This window comes from Garra rufa, chromosome 21, assembly GCF_049309525.1.
Source record: "Garra rufa chromosome 21, GarRuf1.0, whole genome shotgun sequence".
Classification (NCBI taxonomy): Eukaryota; Metazoa; Chordata; class Actinopteri; order Cypriniformes; family Cyprinidae; genus Garra; species Garra rufa.
The window spans coordinates 4122717-4146342 of NC_133381.1; the positions used below are offsets into that span (position 1 = coordinate 4122717).

At 24.2% G+C, this 23626-nt stretch overlaps 1 protein-coding gene across 1 annotated transcript in view; it reads right to left on the reverse strand.

Moving 5' to 3' along the window:
• plcb1 (phospholipase C beta 1) overlaps positions 1-23626 on the reverse strand; it is a 79653-nt gene that overhangs the window by 25803 nt on the left and 30224 nt on the right. Inside the window, exons 3-6 of the mRNA XM_073827514.1 lie at positions 5577-5717; positions 5363-5442; positions 2683-2736; positions 2511-2586 (exon numbers count right to left, since the gene is read on the reverse strand). Of these exons, the coding sequence (XP_073683615.1) occupies positions 2511-2586; positions 2683-2736; positions 5363-5442; positions 5577-5717 (351 nt within the window). The remainder of the gene's footprint in view (positions 1-2510; positions 2587-2682; positions 2737-5362; positions 5443-5576; positions 5718-23626) is intronic.

Below are 23626 nucleotides of genomic sequence, written 5' to 3' on the forward strand. Positions count from 1 at the left end.
CATATGAGTAAAAAATAAAATATTTCAGCTGGCCTCAAAATGAATGAGCTCATTTTAAGTTCGCCTGACGACAGATTGATCGTTTGTTACGTCAATCCCAATAACAGAGAAAGCTGTCAGCGAGCGAACATTAGTCAGAGTCGTCCGCACGCTTTCAGATGCTCATCTCCCGCAGCAAACATTCAAAGCATCCAGCGCCCGCGGCTCATTAATGCTTTGTTGGTCAAAATATAAAAGCAGCAAACACAGATGAAAGGACGTGAATGGGAGTGAGTCAGAGACGAGGACAACATCGTGATGATTTCTCATTAGATACACACTTCCTCCCGACCGAGTCTCTCGAGGCCTTTTAACGTTATGGATTTTGAAAATCTCTGTGTTCAACCTTTAGGTCTGCTGTCAAGCGATAAAGCAAACAAATAGACTCTTTAGACTCTCCCCTTGATGCCGAGAGTGAAAAAGCATATATATATATTTTTTTTTATAAATTAAAAATATATATATAAATAAACAACAAAAAATAAACAAACAAACAGATAAATAAAAATAAATATATAACAGATAAATTAGAGAAATAAATAAATAAAAATGGTTAAATAAAAAAACAACAAATAAATAAATAAATGTATAAAAATACCAAAAAAAACAGATAAAATGTATAAATAAATAAGGATTGAAGCATAAAAAAATTTAATAATAAAATTAAACAGATAAATAAATAAAAAACAAAAAATAAATAAACAAACAGATAAATAAAAATAAATATATAACAGATAAATTAGAAAAATAAATAAATAAATAAAAACGGTTAAATAAAAAACAACAAATAAATAAATAAATGTATAAAAATACAAAAAAAAAACAGATAAAATGTATAAATAAATAAGGATTGAAACATAAAAAAATTAAATAATAAAATTAAACAGATAAATAAAAAAATAAATAAACAACAAAAAATAAATAAACAAACAGATAAATAAAAATAAATATATAACAGATAAATTAGAAAAATAAATAAATAAAAATGGTTAAATAAAAAAAAAAAAACAACAACAACAAATAAATAAATAAATGTATAAAAATACAAAAAAAACAGATAAAATGTATAAATAAATAAGGATTGAAGCATAAAAAAATTAAATAATAAAATTAAACAGATAAATAAAAAAAAAACAAAAAATAACACAACATAAATAAATAAACAAACAGATAAATAAAAATAAATATATAACAGATAAATTAGAAAAATAAATAAATAAATAAAAACGGTTAAATAAAAAACAATAAATAAATAAATAAATGTATAAAAATAAAAAATAAATAAACAGATAAAATGTATAAATAAATAAGGATAGAAATAAATAAACAGATAAATAAAAATATAAAATAGATAAATAAATAAACATATAAAAACAGTTAAATAAAAAACAGTGAATAAACAAATAAATGTATAAAAATAAAAATAAATAAACAGATCAAATTTATAAATAAAGATAGAAACAGAAAAAATAAAAGAATCAAATTAAACAGATAAATAAAAATAAACAATAGATAAAAACAGTTAAATATAAAACAATGAATAAATAAATAAATTTATAAAAATACGAATAAATAAACAGATCAAATGTCTAAATAAATAAATAAGGATATAACTAAAAAAATATATATCATTGTTAAATAAAGAACAATGAATAAATAAATGTATAAAAATATAATAAAAATAAGAATAAATAAATAGATAAAATAAACAAGGATAGAAACAAAAAATAAAACAAAGCAAAAAAAAATAGATTAGTTAGACAAATAAAAAAACTGATAAAAACATAATTAAAATAAATAAATATATAAAATTATGAACTAATAAAATAACAGATAGAAATAAACAAATAAAAAGATACAAAACAAATAAGTGTATAAATAAACAAAAAACATTAAAATAAAATTAAACATAACAATATACAGATAAATAAAAGTATTAATAAATAAAATTACAGATACAAATAACAGAGAAATAAAAATAAATATAAATGAAAATAAATACATACAGACTAATAAACAGATAAAAAAACTGATAAAAACATGTACAAATAGATAAGAAAATAAACATAATTAAAATAAAATGGCCAAACATTAATAGATAAATAAAAAAATATGAATAACTAAACAAACAGATAAATAAAAGTAGAAAAATAAATAAACAAAAACTGAAGAAAAAAAAAAACATTGTGAGTGAGTCCGAAGTTGAAGGCCAGACAGAATAACATATTTTTTTATTAGTTGTACACTTTCTCCCTCTCGATGCCTTTTAACATTGCAGATTTTGAAAATCTGAAAACGTTCAGCCCTTTAGATTTGCCGTAAAATAAGCAAACAAACAGACTCCACTTGATCCTGGGAGTGAAAATGCACACGTTTTTTGGTAAAAACCCCCAAAATGACTTCCTGTGGAAACGTGCGGCCTTCCTGTCTGCCAGCGGGATTCTGGAGCGATTAGACGAACATATGCTCACCCGGCCGGATGGAAGATTGCAGCTCTCCAGCGCCGTCTCCACACGCTTCCGGTCCGCCGAGAACATGCGGAATATGCTGCAGAAACACAGCCAAACATTAGACATTAGAATCAAATCTGATCATGATCTCATTTATCACGTGAGACACGAGATGGAGACGGATGTGTCTTACTTTTTCACAGGGATTCGACCTTCTTGATTCGTCTGGAGCTTCAGTCTCGTGAAACTGGTGATAAAATAATGTCACAGAAAAATTACATCAGTCATTCTCAGGAAACTGTGTCTACTTTGACTTACTGATTGTGTTTAGATAGATAGATCATATTTTATTTATTTTTAGTATTTTTCCTTATTTATTTATTTTAATTTATTTATTTCATTTAGGTCTATTTTGTTTATTTGTTTATTTTATCAGTTTTTTTGTTTATTTATAAACTTATTTTTTATTTGTTCATAATTTTGATTTATTTTAATCATTATGTTTTTATTTTTTATTTGTCAAATTTTTCTATTTATTTCTTTTTCTGTTTTTTATTTGTTTATTTTATCTGTTTTGTTTTTCAGTTTCTATCCTTATGCATTTATATATTTGATCTGTTTATTCATTCTTATTTTAATACATGTGTGACCCTGGACCACAAAACCAGTCTGTTGCTGGGGTATATTTGTAGCAATAGCCAAAAATACATTGTATGGGTCAAAATTATTGATTTTTCTTTTATGTCAAAAATCATTAGGAAATTAAGTAAAGATCATGTTACATTAAGATGTTTTGTAAAATTCCTACTGTAAACCTATCAAAATGCAATTTTTGATTAGTAATATGCATTGTTAAGAACCTAATTTGGACAACTTTAAAGGTGATTTTCTCAGTATTTAGATTTTTTTGCACCCTTAGATTCCAGATTTTCAAATAGATGTATCTCGGCCAAATATTGTCCTATCCTAACAAACCATACATCAATAGAAAGCTTATTTATTGTATATATCTCAGTTTTGTAAAATTTAACCTTATGACTGGTTTTGTGGTCCAGGGTCACATTTATAAAAATTTTAATTTAACAGTTTTAGACAAAACTAGACAAAATTATAAAAATGATTAACAAAAAAATAAATCTATATAAATAATGAGACTTAAAAAATAAATTAAAATAAATAAATAAATAATTAAGTAACTTTTACACTGGACACAAAACCTTTTTATCATACAAAAATAAACAAAATATGAAATGTATATGCTATATACAGTTTATATAAAAACAAATAAATAAGCAAATAAATATATGCATACACACACATACAAAAATTCTACCTTATTTTTGCTTTTATTAAAATTGCTTAATTATTTAATGATGTAAAATACACAGATATAAGAGTAAAATTGATTAAAATATTTTTTAAAACTTTATAAAAATATAATATAATATAATATAATGAGATAAATAACAATAAATGTATATAAAAATGTACTAATTAATTTATAAAAGCATATTCCGTAACACTTTACTTTATATACAATACATTATAATATAACATAATTAGATAAAAACAGAAATAATAAAAAATGTCATTCAAAATTTTTATTTAAATGAAAATAGCACGCTTGTATTTCTATTAAAATTAACTGGCCAGTTTTAGAGGGTTAGTTTATAAAAAAGTTTTTAAAAAATAAAATAAATGTATAAATAAGTAAATATCATCATTTTTAAAATGAAATGAACACTCAATTGATTTTCTCAAATAAATAAATAAATAAATCTTATATTAAAATTACTTCAAAACCCATATTGTACATCGGATACAACTCTTTTTTTAATCACAAAAAAAATAACAATAAGTAAATAAATAAATGGATAAATAGATCATTATAGATAAATATATTTATTTATATCAGTGGATAAATATGTAAATAAAAATTAATAAATACATAAATATCTACCAATTTTTAAATGAAATTAACAGTCAGTTGTTTTTCGAAAATAAATAAATAAATAAATAAATAAATAAATAAATAAATAAATAAATAAATAAATCAAGCTTTTCTTGAAATCACTTTAGGTTAAAGGGTTAGTTCATAAAAAAGTAAAAAATAAATAAAAATAAAATTAATTAATAATAATAATAAATGAAAAAAAGTACTAATTAATTTATAAAAGCATATTCAGTAACACTTTACCTTATATAATACTTTATAATATAATACAATTAGATAAAAATAGACAATGCAAAACGATGTATAAATAAATAAAGAAATTTATAAAAAATAATAAAATAAATAAAATAATAAAAATAAACAGATAAATAAAAATAAAACAGGAAAACAAATAAAATAAAATAACAAACAAATATGGATAAAACATAAATAAAATAAAATAATAGAACTTAAAAATATAATATAATATAATATAATATAATAAATATAATATAATATAATTAGATAAAAATAGACAATAATAAAAAATAAAATTCTATGTTTTTCTTTTAATGAAAATAGCACACTTGTTTTTCTAATAAAATTAATTAGCCTGTTTTAAAGGGTTAGTTCATAAAATAGAAAATAAAATAATTTAAGAAAGTATTTTAAAATAAAATAATAGAACATAATAAAAAGATTAGACAAATTAGACAAATAAATACATAAAAACAAACAAAACAATTGATAAAATTAAAATAATAAATAATGCACTATAAACAAAGGCTTTAATGAAAGTGCTAAGTAAAGTGTTACCATATTTTCTTTTAAATCTAATATTGTTTCCTGACAATGACTCATAAACACATTTAAAAACTATTAATAAAGCCATGTCACATGACTGAGGTGTGAACAGTAAATATAAAGACGAGTTACTCACACTTTCTCCAGACAGGACTCGCGGCCCATGTTCTGAGCGAGCAGGTTAGACGCCAGACTGAACAGCTCATCTGCCCACTCCTGTATCAATCACAGCACATTTTCATTAAAACAATTCAGGTCAAGTATCCAGACTAGAATTCATGCTGCTCAAATATCTCACTGCCACTCCACAATCCGCTGATCTAATCAAATGCTCAGATGTGGCGAAGCACCTTAGCGACGTCTTCTTGGAAGGCCATGAAGTTCAGGTACTGGATGTTGACCATGTCGGGTCCCGTCACCACCGTCAGCATCCGGTTCTCTATCCGTCCCACCAGATTGCCCACGTCCAGCAGCTCCCGCAGCTTCGCTTCCTGAGGGAAAACCAACATAATGAAGCCTCGCCGCCATAAAACACGGCAGAATAAGCCTGGAAAGGCTCTTTAAGACGGCTGTGATCTCGCTTTTATCTGTATATTGAAAACTACATCTGAGCTGCTTAACACCTGATTATAATGATGCTGAACAGTAACAGTAACTTTATCGGATACACTGCTGTTTAATCATGCAAAAGGACCATTTATGCATGCATGAATCACACAAAAATAAATAAATTAAGGCTGGATGGGCGGGTGGACAAATGGATAAACAGATAACTATAGATAAATATATTTATTCATATATTTATCAGCAGATAAATATTTAAATAAATAAAAAAGAAAATAAATAAAAAATAGGGCTAAAATAAAAATAAAATAATATATTTTTTTTTAAATAAACAAATAAATAAATAAATACATACATAAATATCTATAAGTTTTTAAATGAAATAATCACTGAATTGTTTTCCTCAAATAAATAAATTAATTAATAAATAAAGGAAGTAAATATACACTTTTTATTGTAATTTAGGACCAACATTTTACAATGAAATGAAATGTATTAATATAATCAAACAATAGACAGCTAGATGGAAAACTGGCTTTAAAATAAAATAAAATTAAATTAAATTAAATTAAATTAAAATGTAGAAACAAATAAATAAATATCTACCAATTGTTTTAATGAAATTAAAACTCATTTGAAAGAAAGAAAGAAAGAAAGAAAGAAAGAAAGAAAGAAAGCTTATATTAAAATTATTTCAGAACACAAATTTGACATATAGGACGCAACAATATCACAAAAAAATAACAATAAATAAATAAATAAAATAAATGGCTGGATAAATAGATAACTCAATGGATTAATGTGTAAATCTATATATATTAATTAAATGTAGAAATAAATAAACAAGTAAATGAATAAATACATAAATATCTACCAATTTTAAATGAAATTATCAGTGGAAAAATATGTAAATAAATAAAAATAGAGCTAAAATAAAATAATTAAAATGCTGAAATAAATAAACAAAAAAATAAATAATAATATTAAATACTAATAATAAAATTTTAAATGAAATTAACAGTCAACTGTTTTCCCCAAATAAAGAAATAAATAGAGCTTTTATTTAAATTACTTTAGAAACCAGATTTTACATTGGATGCAAAAATATTTTCTCACACAAAAACAACTAAATAAAATAAAATAAACAAAAAACAATAATAATACAATAAAATAAATAAATAACAGATGGATAAACAGATAAGCAGATAAACAAATAAATAATAAAAATAGATAAAAATACAGCTAAAATAAAATATTAATTATTAAAAATATAAAATAGATAGATATATAGACAGACAGACGGACTGTCTGGATAGATTCTACTTAAATTTTTCTTTTATTATATTTTCTTCAGGACACAGATTTTATATTAGACCCAACTTTTTTCAAAAATACAAAAATAACTCAAAATGAAATATATTAACAGGCTTGGGTATATCAATGCCAATTGTTTCATATAAACCTAGTCTGTAAAAATGAAATCTGTGTCTGGTTGTTTTGAGCGTCGGTCAGATGCTCTGTTCCTGTCTGAGTGGGCGTTTGTTGGCCACAATGAGCCGCAATGTGGAGCCCATTTACAGCCAAAAAAGCCTTTGCGTCTGTATCTGAAAGTGTTGTTCAGGTAGGGAGCCTCTCCGGTTCTGGAGCATATCTTTCATCTGCGGTGCCGCTCAACAAGTGTTTCTGTCAGCAGCTCATGCAGCTGTGCAACAGGTGTGAGTTCGGCTCTCAGCTGTCGCCGGATAATTAAAGCCAACACGACGACTCTCCAATCAAGCGCTGATGTGGAGAGCCACAGCAGAACCAATGCTTCAACAAATATAATCAAGCCTGAAAAACACTCCCACCGCCAAAACACTGCTGGATGATTGGAAGAGAAGAAGCGAAATCAAGTGAAAGTACAGAACAAATGGAAAAAAATGTTTAAATGGAAAAAATGTTATGTTAATATAATATAAGATTAGATACATGAATTATTATAATAATTATAAATAATTATAATTTTATTATTTATTTTTTTATTTTAAAAAAATATTTATTTTAATTAAAATATACAAATTAAAATAGATTAAAATGTATTCTTCCAAAATGTAGCTTTTTATTGAAATTCAAAGATTTCATTATACAAAAGCACCTGAAAAAAATAAAATATAATAATATTAATAAACAAATAAAGAAACAAATGAATTAAAAATAAATTAAATATATTAAATTTAATTTAAATCATGTTAAAATAGTGATTTTATTGAGCTTTCTTTAGGACCCAGATTTTATGTTGGACACAATACTTTTTTGTAATCATACAAAAGGAACAGGAAAACATTTAAAAAAAATTAATAATTAAATTAATAAAATAAATTAATAATAATAATAATAATAATAATAATAATAATAAATCCAAACAAATACTGTGCTTTTAGTGATTTTACTTCATGATTTCATGTTGGATGCAATATTTTTTTACAGATACAAAATAAAATACAAAAAAATAATAAAAATAAACAAACAAACAAATAAATACATAAAATTACATTAAAATATTGTGCTTTTGAGCTTACTTCAGTATCCAGATTTTATGTTGGATTTTTTAACCATACAAAAGAAATAGGAAAATAAAATAAATAATAAAATAAATTGTATTAAAATAATGTGCTTTTACTGAACTTACATCAGGTCCCATATTTTATAGTAGAAACAAATGTTTTTATCATACAAATAGAACTGAAAATTAAAAATGAAATAAATAATAATAATCTAATTAAATACATAAATTCTACCTTAATTTTACTTTTATTTTATTGTATTTTATTATTATTACTATTTATTACACCACTTTATTTATCAAACTAAATAAAATGAAAAACAAAATAAATTAATAAATTCTACTTTTTTAAAATATTTTTATTACTTCAGGATCCAGACTTTACATTGGACACAAGACTTTTTTAACATACAAAATAATAATAATAATAATAATAATAATAATAATAATAATAATAATAATAATAATAATAATAATAATAATATATTATTATAATATTATTTTTTATATTTAATATTTTTTATAATATTATTTTTATCATATGAAAGTAATAGAAAAATGTAATGTATTTAAATAGACAGATATCCACCTTTTATTGTAATTTGTTATTGCTTTTATTGTACTTACTTCATAGGATCAAGACATTGAACATAATTTTTTTTTATAACACAAAAATAACTACAAAATGATATTAATGTTATAAACATGAAATGCATCTCATGTGTGAGTGCGATCCATGCCACAGCAACAAATTTAATCAGACAAATTGAACAAACATGATCAAGCGTAAAAACGCTCCCGCCGCCAAACCCGTCTGGATGTTAGCACGAGGACGAACGAAATCCCAAAGCACACATGAACACGTCACCAAGAACAAATGGAAAAAGACACCTGATGGTTTTTCATCAAGAAAAATCTAATGTTTTATCACTTTCAGCTGTGACTCACCAAAAACAATAAGCCTACAACACACCCAGAGGAAAAGAGCGCTATTACCGAGTCTAAATCCATCAGCGCTCCGGCAGACTTCGCTAATTTCACAGACGCTTCAATGAGTAATATTACAGCTTCAATTGTGTTCTTGCCACTTGAGGGGCCAAATGATTGATCAGCGCCACCAACGTCTCGCTCCAAACTAGCATTGCTAAATGACACTCATAAATATTTTATTCAGTCGGAGAGATGTGAAAACACTGAATGGACCATCAAACCCAACATACACTACATCAATGAATCCAATGTTCACTTTTATTTTTCTGAAAGCATAAATACAGCAATTCAAATAGCATTTGCTGAAAATGTGCTCACCCTCAGGCCATCCAAGATGTAGATGAGTTTGTTTCTTCATCAGATTTAGAGAAATGCAGCATCGCATCACTTGCTCACCAATGGAAGTGAATGGGTGCCGTCAGAATGAGAGTCCAAACAGCTGATAAAAACATCACAATAATTCACAAGTAATCCACACCACTCCAGTCCATCTGTTAACATCTTGAGAAGACAAATGCTGCATGTTTGTAAGAAATACATCCATCGTTAAGATGTTTTTTTTTTAACTTTTTTAACTTTAACCATTGCTAAAATAAGTCCATTCTCCATAATAATGCTTCCTTGAGTGAAAAAAGTCCATCCCCTGTTGTCTCTCACACCAAAATTCACTGTTTAGAGCTGTATTGTGGATTATTGTGAAGTTCTTATAAGATGTTTGGACTCTCATTCTGTTGGCACCCATTTACTGTACATCCATTGGCGAGCAAGTGATGTACAGCTACATTTCTCAGTGATGTAATGTTACAAATCAAAACAGTTTTGGAGAAATGTAGCATTGCACCAATTGCTCACCAATGGATGTGAATTGGTGCCGTCAGTATGAGAGTCCAAACAGCTGATAAAAACATCACAATAATCCACAAGTAATTCACACCACTACAGTCCATCAATTAACATCTTGAGAAACCAAAAGCTGTGTGTTTGTAAGAAATACATCCATCGTTAAGACGTTTTAAACTTGAAACCGTTGCTAAAATAAGTCCATACTCCATAATATCGCTTCCTGCAGTGAAAAAAGTCCATCTCCTGTTGTCTCTCACATCAAAATCCACTGTTTAGAGCTGTTTTGCAGAATATCGTGATGTTTTTATCAGCTGTTTTGACTCTCATTCTGACGGCACCCATTCACCTCCATTGGTGAGCAAGTGATACAATGCTACATTTCTCCAAATCTGATGAAGAAAACTCATCTACATCTTGGATAACCTGAAGGGAAGTAATTCTCAGCAAATGTTCAATTTTTGGTGAATTATAAGCATAAGTTGAATGTCCTTCAGACTGTTTGTATCTACAGAATCTGCATTTGTAAATGAAATAAATCTCTGTGATTTAATGGGAGTTTAAAATATCATGACTCAGCTAAACAGCTGTTCTGGGGAGATGCCAAATATACTATAAGAAGATTAAAAACATTAATAAACCTAATATAGGACTTAGCAACCACATAGCAACACCCTGGCAACTAGTGCTGCATGAATCTAATTGCATTTTTTTCCCTGATAAAAATTGTGATTGCTGCTTTAAAATGCAAAAAAGTGATGAACAATTTGGTCAAAATGTATATAAATTTGGCTTTTATTATGATTTGTATTATTATTTTTAAATCAATTATAAATATATTGAATATAAATGTAATTAATTAAATAACAATATAATATTAAATACAATAAATATATTAAATCAAATATATTGAATAAAACAAACTATTACATAAATAAAATACTAATAAAATAAAAACCAAAATAAGATACTATTAATGTACGTATGAGATACTGTTAATGTAATTTTTTACTGTAAAATAACAACAAAGGTGTATTTTAATAATAATAGCTAAATTTATATATATATATAAATTTAGCTATTATTATTAAATTGTATTAAATAAAAAATATTAAATTAAAAATATTAAAGCAAACTGTAACAAAATATTTAATATAAAATAAAATAAAACACTATAAAAGCAAAATAAGAGATATCATTAATGTAATATTTCACTGTAAAATAAAAACAATCATTGTGTTTAAGAAAAATAATATATAAATTATTATTATTATTATTTTTATTATTATGAAATTAAATATATTAAATAAAAACGAATTATTACATAAAATAAAATACAAATAAAACAAAACCAAAACCAAAATAAGAGACACTATTAATGTAATATTTCATTGTAAAAAAAAAAAAAAAAAAAAAAAAAATGTGCGTTTTAGAAAAATAATATCTAAATTTGGCTATTATTATTATTACTATTATTAAATTAAACATATTAACTAAAACATATAAAACACATAAAATACATAAAATAAAATATTAATTAAATCTAAATAAAACATACTAAATTAAACCAAAATAAAAGATACTATTAATGTATTGTGTATTTAAAAAAATATTTAAATTCGGCTTTTATTATTATTATTATTATTATTATTACTATTATTATTATTATTATTATCATTATTAAATTATATTGAAAAAAATAAATATATAATAAATTATTACATAAAACAAAATACTATTAAAATAAAAAACAAAACAAAAAAGAAATATTATTAATATTTCACTGTAAAATTAAAACAAATGAAATTAATTACATTACATAAAAATAAATATATTAGGAAAAAAATTATTACACAAAAATATTTTTTATTGCAAAAAAACACAAAAATACTAAATAAAAACTAAAGAAATGTTACTATTAAAATTTTTTACTGCAAAGTAAAATGTAATGTAAAAATACATAAATAAATAAATAAATTCTTTTTTTACATCACAACAGTAAAATTACAATATTGATATTTCTTTAATTAAAAAGTTAAACCAACTTTTATTTTCACACACACACACACACACACACACACACACACACACACACACACACACACACACACACACACACACACACACACACACACACACACACACACACACACACACACACACACACACACACACACAGGGAACCTTTAAATGTTTTGCATGGAAAAAAATATATATTATAGTATTTGTCTATGATCATATTCCATGGAAGTTCAGGAGTGAGGAGATTGTTTCCAGCAGGATCTTCCTGTATCCCTCATGACTCATGACTGGGTTTGGCCCCGGGGCCCCTGCAGCCAGACTACTGTTAGACTTTTATTTAAAGCGCTTTCCTCCGACAGCATGACAGACGACACAGGTTCATTAGTGAAAGCCGCTGTGTGTACTGCAGACACCAGCTCTGAATAGCACATGAATAATACATGCAGTTATTGAATATTAAATTGACTCTTTAAAAGGGGAGTTCTGTGTCAGCCGGACAGATCTCGTGTGTGCGATAGAGAGATTGCCACTAAAAAAAGATCAAGCCTCTAAATAGCCTACTTACTGAATGATTACTTTCAATGCATTTTATTTCTCAGAATGAAAATGTGCAGTAATCTACTTTTTTTACATATTGCATGTATAATTTTTCAAATTTTAATGATGATTTCTTGCGCAAAAACTCAACATGCAAGCACCAGATGATTTGAGTAGACAAAAAAAGAAAGAATTAACCTTTCTAGAAAGATTGAGGTGATTTTTGTAGTAGAGCATTTGCATAGTAAATTTAAATAATTTTCAAAAAAGCTTGAAAAATCTTTTTAGGGTTAAACAATTTGTGAAAACTTTTAGGTGTTCAAAAAAAAATTGGTGTTCACACTTTGCAAGAACCAACTTAAACATCTTTCTGTAACCATGAAGCGAACAAAATCCAAGTAGTAAAAGTAAAAAACAAACAACAAGAACAACAAAATATCTTTTGTTGAAAAAGAAACTATTCTTGAAACTACTTTCGATCCGTTCAAAAAGACTTAAAAATGGCAATTATTCTTTTTTTTGGTGTTCTGATTATTTAATCAAAATATTAAATAAAATTAGAAATATTATGCAAAAACACTATAGTATCTTTCCACTTAAGTTTGTTTTTGATTCATTTGATATTACTACAAAATATGAATAATAATTAAGATTTTTTTATTCTTATTCTTAATTATTAAATAAATATATAAATATTTTGTAATAATACTACTGTACTGTACTGTAAAATAAAAAATATATATTTATAGGACAGCTATAAAAATAAGTTTTATTATTATTATCAAATAAATTACAATTTTATATTTATCTGATTTTAATTATTAACTACAAAATATGAATAATAATTAAGATTTTTTTATTCTTATTCTTAATTATTAAATAAATATATAAATATTTTGTAATAATACTACTGTACTGTACTGTAAAATAAAAAATATATATTTATAGGACAGCTATAAAAATAAGTTTTATTATTATTATCAAATAAATTACAATTTTATATTTATCTGATTTTAATTATTATTTTTAATATGTAATAATGATAATGTTTATTATTTTTAAATTCAAATATTAAATGTAATATTGATTATTTCTAATGTATTGTTTTTTAGTTAAATTAAATTTTCAATGTAATTAAATTGTATTCTAAATAATAATAATAATAACAATAATAAAATAATTTGTATGATTATCAATAAATATAAATATATAATAAATGTATGAATAAAATTATAAGTATTTTGTAAAAAAAACACTACTGTACTGTAAAATAAACTATATATATTTGTTTACATTTGTAGGACAGAAAATAGTTATCAATTAAATTACAACTTATAATTATTTAATTTTAATTATTATTTTTAATATGTAATAATGATCATCTTTGAATTATTATTTTTATTTATAATTTTTAAAATTATAATTTTAATTTACAAATAAATAAATCACAATAAATTAAAGTATATTATAAAATAATAAATATATTCTAAAAATAGTATACTATAGTACTATAAAAAATATTGTACTATTGTAAAACTATCGGATTTTAAATAAATAATAATAATAATAATAATAAATAATAATAATATGTGCTTCTGGTAACATTATGTTTAGTGATGTTTTGTAAAGATATGTAAATTCTTAATATGTATTCATTTAGCTTTTATTCACACTATTTTAAAGTATTCAACATGACTGGAAAATATTAATGAAAATTAAGGGTCTTATGATTTTTATTTATTTATTTAATTTCACAATACAACTGTAAAATTACAAGACTAATATTTTTGTCTTCATTTTCAAACTGTAAACTATCAAGCATGGTATATATGTAATAATCTGCATCATTTGCTGTAATAATCGCACTTCAAACTCTCAAATACAGATAGTGTATCATATGTGTAATTGTCTCACGTGAGCTTGTTTCATGCAAATCAGGTTTTTTATTCTCTGCAGGCGGCCGGGCAAAATGAAAGGTCCTGCTGAGAGGAAAATAAATTGGATTTAGATTTATCTGCACACCTGCATATATTACAGCTACTGCTACAGACCTCTGCACTCCTCTCTCTGTCTTCAGGAATCCAGCGCTGACTCTAATAAAAACAATACTCCTGTACATTTATCACTTAATGTCATCATCTCAACACTTCCTACACTCTAGCATTTAAACCTGCTCTTTAAGAGAACCAGACCAACGCTAGATGAAAATGTGAGCGGTGCTTGGCCCTGAGGAACTCTGTATTATGATGCCAGGGTTGCTAAGATGTTCTGGATGGTTGCTAAGGTTTCTTACTACTATTCAGTTTCAAAACCCATATAAACTAATTTTCTGGTCTCTTCAGTGCAAGTCTGTAGGATTTATTGCTGATCAATTAGAGATGCACAACTAATCAAAATAAAACTGAAATTACGATATGGCTTACTGCAATTATCAAATTAGAAAGAGTGGGATTTAATTATGTAAATATATATAGAATGTGTGTTTTACAGAATGCAAAGCAGCTCATGATCAAGTGTTTTCAGCAGATTGTTGTTGTTTTTTTCACTTAAATACTGCAACAGTATTGTTTTCTTTTTTGTTTAATATTTAATTTCATAAAATGTATACTATTGTATTACTACTACTACTACTACTACTATTTATTTTATTTATTTATTTATTTATTTTAATAATAAATAAATAACATTCGAATACATAAATAAAAAAGATTTATAAATAATTAGTTATGCATATATATATATATATATATATATATATATATATATATATATATATATAATATTGTATATTATCTAATATTTATAAAATATTTTTTGTTTTTTTAATTTTATTTTTTATTGTTTTAATAATATATAAATAAGATTTAAATACATAAATAAAATAAAACAAGATTTATAAATAACTAATTAGTTATGCATAAATATATTAATATTTTTTTATTTATAATATATTACATTTATAAAATATTGTAATAAAGTATTTTTTTTAAACATTAAACATTAAGCATCATGCAAAAAATATTTCCAATTGAGATTTTATTTGCACTGTTTTTGATCTATTTAATTTCTAGTAAATAATAATAATTTTATTAAGATTACTAATACATTAAAATTTATAATAAATGTATAAATAAATATATTTGTACAATGATTTAATATACAATGATATAAAATAGAATGAGAGTCAGTCTGAGGCTGACAAAAAAAAGTTTTTCTTCAGTTTTCATATTTTGCCTTTTTACACTCACAGAAAAATGCATTTTAAATATATAATACACACACACACACACACACACACACACACACACACACACACACACACACACACACACACACATATATACATATATATATATATATATATGCAAAATTGAGTGTGAGTGTATATATATATATATATGTATATATATATATATATATATATATGCAAAATTGAGTGTGAGTGTAAAAAGCACAAGGTTTGCAATAAAAATAATAATAATTCTTTATTTTTTTTTACCAAAATATGAAAATTAAAAGAAAACTATATATATATTTATGTATTTATAATATGTAATACATATTTGTTTATGAATTTCTTATTTTTAATACATTTCAAAAATTTTTTACATTTGATTTAAATGAGAAAACAAACCTAAATAATTTATTATATTACTTTTCATTATAAGTCTTAAGAGAAACATATATATATATATATATATATATATATTTTTTTTTTTTTTTCAAACATTAAACATTAAGCATCATGCAAAAAAAACTTTCCAATTGAGATTAAATTTGCACTGTTTTTGATCAATGTAATTTCTAGTAAATAATAATAATAATAATTTTTATTATGATTATTAATAAATGAAAATATATAATAAATATATAAATATTTTGTAAAAATACTACTGTACTGTAAAGAAAAACTGAAATTATATTTTTTCCTAAACTGTCTAACTCTCCTGCCAAAAATCAAAAGAAATCATAAGGTCAGCAGGTTTGTTCAAATCACAGAATAGCAAGGCCACCCCAAAAGCATCAGTCCACCTACATCTGTGATAATCAACGCAGCTCTCTCTCTTTGGTCCTGGACAGAATGCGGAGAAATGCATTTTCATTGTGCTATTAGCAGGCAGGCAAGCGCTGTAAGGAGGAGGTTTTAAATCAGATGAGTCAGCGTCTCTGGGCCGCGGGCGCGCTGGAGAGCCGCTGCTGTCATTGTTGTCACCTTGTCCTCCGCGAGGCTCCTCGCCATGTTGGATGCCCTTTCTCGCAACCTCATTAGCTCCGGCGCCTTTGGCTTCGGTCACACACAGGGAGCCTTTCCACCAGAGTTTCTATGGCAACATGCATCAAGACCTCGCTGCCTTTGGAAGCCCGATTTAACCCAAGCATGTCGTATCAAAGCCGAGGGCCGCGCCGCGTCTGCTCCGACCAGAATCGCCAGCTTTCAGATCACCGGACCGCTTTCAACCACCAAAGACGAGCGAACGACCCCACAGACAATGAGAGTCAGCCAGACGCTGAGAGAAGCCTTTTCATGTCACTAATAAGCAATTAAAACAAGTGCGATGTGTTCGATACGCTAGTTGTACTACTGTTATAAATAAATAAATAAATAAATAAATAAATAAACAAACAAACTCTTGTTGGTTTCTGATGGCTTCTGTAAATAAGTCACTTTGGAAAAATGGTAAATAAATAAATAATGCATGTATTTTTTTATATATACACAAAAAAAAATACTAAAAAATTTGTTTTGGTAAAAAATTCAATTTGATGCATCACTAATAGTATCAATTTAATTGTAATTTTATTTAAAGTTTACTGATTTATATATATATATATATATATATATATATATATATATATATATATATATAAATATATATAATCACAATTTTTGGCCAGTCCCACAAAAAAAAAAAAAAAAAAAAAAAAAAACACTGCAAACCTGGTGCTTTTTACAACTTGGTTTGTATTTGAAAAATTTATTTGTTAATTAATGTGATTAATTAACTGATTATTAAATTAAAAAAAGTTTTCTTTTAGTTTTCATACATTTTGGGGGGAAAAATCAGTTTTGTGAATTATTATTATTATTATTATTATTATTATTATTATTATTATTATTATTATTATTATTATTATTATTGCACTGAAATCCTGATGCTATTTAAATGTATTTTTTTTTTTTTTACATTTATTTTAGAAAAATCACAGTTATATTTTCAGTTATATTTAACAAAAGTTGCAGTAAATAAGTAAATAAATGAGTAATAATCTGGTGTCATACTAAACCAGCAGCAAACTATTTACTGCTATTTACTGATTTATGTTTTGACATCTCATAATTATATAGGAAACAGAGATTAGACGATACATCCAATCAATATGAATAAAAATATTATTCTGGTTATTTAAAAAAATATAAAATAAAATGTGAAATTATCAAATAATAAATTAAAAATACTACTGTACTGTAAAATAATTATAAAAAGTTATATATAAAAACAAAAAATATTTTATAGTACCACTGTAAAATTACAGCACTAATATTAATTTACCATTACAGAAATATTTAATGTTTATATTTCAACAATGAACTAGAGTGAAAACATAATTACATTTTGAGTGTTGATTATTAATTAAATAAAATTAATTAATTAGCTGATTATTAAATAAATGTGGTTAATTAACTGATTATTAAATAAAATAAACAATTTTTTCGGTACATTTTTTTTTTTCAAAAAGTTTGGTGCATCACTAATAGTATCATTTTAATTTTAATTTAAATTTTACTTAAAGTTATATTGATATATAATCACAATTTTTGGCCAAATTATGCAGCCCGGCAAAAACAATAACATTGCAAACCTGGTGCTTTTTACAACTTACAATTAATTTGTTAAGTAAATAAATGTGATTAATTAACTGATTATTAAATAAACTTTATTTTTGGTTTCTGTCTTTAAAAAGTTTTCTTTAGTTTTCATAAATTTGGGGGGGAAAAAATCAGTTTGGTGAATTATTATATTATTGCATTGAAAACCTGATGCTTTTTAAATACATTTTAAATTTAACTTTTTTTTTTTTTTTTTTTACAATTTACAAATTTTTATTAGAAAAATCACAGTTATATTTTCACAGTTTTATTTTTGTGATTTTTTTATATATACAATATTTTTTGAGGGTAAAATATAAGAGCAAGTTTAACAAAAGTTGCAGTAAATAAGTAAGAAATAATCAGGTGCCATATTAAACCAGCAGAAAAAACATTTTATTTACTGATTTATGTTTTGACATCTCATAATTATATATGAAACAACCTCCTGAAAACAGAGATTAGACCACATACTGGAGAAAATAAATAAATAGATTTTTACATCCTGGAGAAAGTGTGACTGAGGTAATTTATGTACACTGTAAAAAAAGATAAAAAATAAAATATTAATGAGTGAGATTTATAAATAACTTAATAAATAGTTATGTTTTAATCTATAAATAAAAAACAGAGTAAGATTTATAAATAAAATAAAATAAAATAAAATAACATTAAAATACATTTAAAAAATAAAACATTAATGAATGACATTTTTATAAATAACTTAATACATTTGAATATATGAATCTATAAATAAAAAACTGAGTGATGTTTATGCATTTATAAATAAATAAAAAAAATTATAAGTAAGATTTTATAAATAACTAAAATAGTTAAAAAATAAAATAATCTATAAATAAAATGAGTGAGATTTATGTATTTATTTATAAATAAATAACATTCAAATGCATAATTTAAAAAAAAAAAAAAATGAGTGAGATTTATAAATAATTAAATAAATAGTTATGTATTCATTTATAAATAACAAAGGAGTGAGATTTATTTATTTATAAATAAACAAATAACATTCAAATGCATAATTAAAAAAATATGTAAATACGTATATAAATACATGAATAAATAGTTTAATAAAAAGTTAAGTTGAATAAAAAATAGTTAGTAAAATCTATAAATACAAAAACTGAGATTTATTTATAAATAAAAAAACATTTAAATGCATATGAGATTTATAAATAACTAAATAAATAGTTATGTCTAAATATATAAATAAAAATAAATAACACTGAAATAGAAAAAAAACTTTTGAATAACCAAAATAAACACAGTTATGTATAAATATATAAATAAAAATATTATTGAGTGAAATAAATAAATAACTAAACAACATTCAAATACATAAAAACAATAATGAGTGAGATTTATAAATACCTAAATAAAGTTATGTATGAACATATAAATAAAGTAAAACTGAGTGAGAATTGTTTATAAATAGATAACATTCAAATGCATAACTAATAGAACATTAATGAGTGAGATTTATAAATAGCTGAATAAGTAGTTGTCTAAATATATAAATAAAATTTCTTGAGTGAGATCTATAAATAAATAAATAACATTCAAATAAATAAATAAAAATAAAACATGATTAAGTGACATTTATTAATAACGAAAATAAATAGTTATATATGAATATATAAATAAAAATATTAATGAGTGAAATAAATAAATAAACAACATTCAAATACATAAAAAAATAAAACAATAATGAGTTATACATGAATATATAAAGAAAAACTGAGTGAGATTTATTTATAAATAAATAGTTATGTTTAAATATATAAATAAAAAAACTATTTATAAATAAATAAATAACATTCAAATAAATAAACAAAAATATGAATGAGTGAAATAAATAAATAAATAAATAATCAATCAACATCCAAATACATAAAAATAAAAAAACAATAATGAGTAAGATTTATAAATAACTAAATAAATAGTTATGTATTAACATTTGAAGAAAAACTGAGATTTATTTATAAATAAATAACAATTGCATAAATAATAAAAATGAATGAGTGAGATTTATAAATAGCTAAATAAATACTTGTCTAAATATATAAATAAATTTTTTTTGAGTGAGATTTATGAATAACGAAAATAAATATAGTTACATAGGAATATATAAATGAAAATATTATTGAGTGAAATAAATAAATAAATAAATGTGTTTCTTTATTCTAGATTTAAAAAAAAAACACCAAGTCTTACAATCGACAAATTGTTTGCTTAAACAAAGAATTCTGTCATAATCTACACATCCTCATGTTACCAGATGAATTCTGGTTAATGTGTCCTTACACACTAACAAGAATCTGCACGTCTTACACTTCAGTACTGATCCAGCAAGTTCTTAAAAAAATAAGAGATTTTATTTCTCGCCTACAGAAGGAAGGGAGCTGCGGTTGCCCTCTGAAAAGCATCCCGCTCCTGCATGAAAGTTCAGCTTAGTGACCCCAACAATGAGCAACGGCTCTGCTTCTGCTAATTACACACACGCACGGCTCATGTGAGTTTTACCGCGGTAACACGTGAGTGTGTGAAGTCTGCGGGGTAAACCTGCGAGTGGGCGGAAGCCGCTGCAGCAGCAGGAGCGAGTCACTGCTGATCCTCCTCCCGCCGCTGGTTCGGCTCGAGAGGAAGCGGGCGATCCTCTTGGTTTTGGCTGAAATCCACCAGTTCTTCTGTCTGCTGCACGCTTGAACGGCTCATTAGCCAAAGAAAAGGGGCTGCATCTTTATTCGAACTCAAAATATATGCTGTTGGAAAGGACAAAAGCAAACTGAACCCGCCCACAGCACAAGTTTATGAGCAATGGACATAGAAGGACACACTCAAAATAACTCCTGCTAGCATTACGTGTTCAAACGTAAAAACGTAAACATTTAATTTGATTTGTGTGTAAGTATTTCACAGCATTTCTAAGAATAGATGTATGACTTAAAACTGAATTTATAATGATAATAATAATAATGATCATTTTTATTCTTACACATTTATCAATAAATAAATAAATACGTAAATAAATAAATATGATTACTATAAGAAATTAAATAATCGTAAATCATAATTTCTATAAAACAAATATAATATAAAATGCTTTAATATATAGATAGATTTTTTCAATTGATAAAAATATGAATAATTCAATAATAATAATAATAATACAAATGTTATATATACACAATAAATATCCAACATACTTAAACTATAAAATATTTTAATTTAAATATATATTCTTACATAATATTTTACATTTTTATAATAATAATAATAATAATAATAATAATAATAATAATAATAATAATAATAGTAATTTCTATAAAACAAATATATTAAATGTTTTATTATATATAGAGATGTTTTATATTAATAATAATAATAATAAAAATAATAATAATAATTATTATTATTATTATTGTTGTTGTTGTTATACACTTTTTATATATAAACACTATAAATTTACAAGACACAAACTAAAATATTTTTAAATATATACATTCTTACATAATATTTTTAATTTGAAATAATACTAATAATACTAATAATACTAAATAATAATAATAATAATAATAATAATTCAATATAATAATAATAATTACTATTATTATTATAATACAAATTTTTGTATTATTTTTTTTCTACACTATGTATAGTCTTACATGATATTTTTAATTTGCAATAAATAAAAACTTATTTTGTGTTTTTTTAATTCATATTTGTACTTTATTTATTATAATTTAATAACTTTCAATATTTGAATTATTAATTATACATTTATATTAATTAACTATACTTTTCTGTCATTAATAAATAAATAAATGATTAATATTAGAAATTATTAGAAATATTTTTATTTGTGATAATAATATTAACAATACTACTATTACTAATAATAATTATTATTATAAATGTCTTACTTTATATATTGATAAATGGTATATTTATAGTTTTATAATAATAATATAATAATACAATAAAAAATTAGTATGTTAAAAATAATCAATAATCATAAATCATAAATATCACACAAAAAATCTTTACATTTAGTAACAGAATTTTTGCAATAATAAAAAAATAATAATAAATGTATGACAATTTATTATTATTATTATTATTAAAATAAAAGTTTCATAATTAGAAAATTAATTATTTTAAGTCTATACTTACATTAATATTTATTATAAATGTAAAAAAACACAGTTATACACACACACACACACACACACACACACACACACAAGTCTAAAAAAGTCTTTCCCCCGGTTTCAGAGACAAGGCTTAAACCTAGTCCCAGACTAAAATGTAAGCCTAAGCTGATCTTAAAATATATCAGTGCCTTTGTTTTGTCTCAAGATGCACACCATTAATGTTTTTTTATGGCACATTATTAAATAATTACTTGAATGTCCTAATTGAGCCATGGCCTAATCCTGGCTTAGTCTAAGCCCGGTCTGTGAAACCAGGCTTATATGTATAAATACATGATCATGATTATTTATTTTAATTATTTTTAATCATTTTGAAGTTTTAAGAATAGTGTTGCACTAAAATCCTGTGCACAAAAGAGGCGCAACAAAGTCACACTTCAAAATGATTCACAAATAGTGCATGTATGCCAAATACACATGCTTAGACTTGACTTGGAGACTCTTACGGCAGAATGAAAACGAAGCATATGGTCGTTACCAGCAGCAGCGCCATTAGCAAAGCTCTGGTTGCTTTTCAACAGATGGACGCATGTAAACAACCCACTACTCCTCAAGACGACGTGATTGGTTTTAATATGAATCATATACATTTATGACATAACCCTCTCATTATCTTCTCCATTTTTCAATGCCGTAATTAACGGGCCGCCATTGTGCTTTAACGAGAAGCCCAGATCCGGAGAACAAGAGAGAAACTCCTGAAAGATGAGCAGTTCTTCTGTATTCATCTGTTGGCTTTACAGGCGCACAACAAATCAATGGCATCTTTCTTCTTTTCAATTAACAACACATCTTTAATGGCTT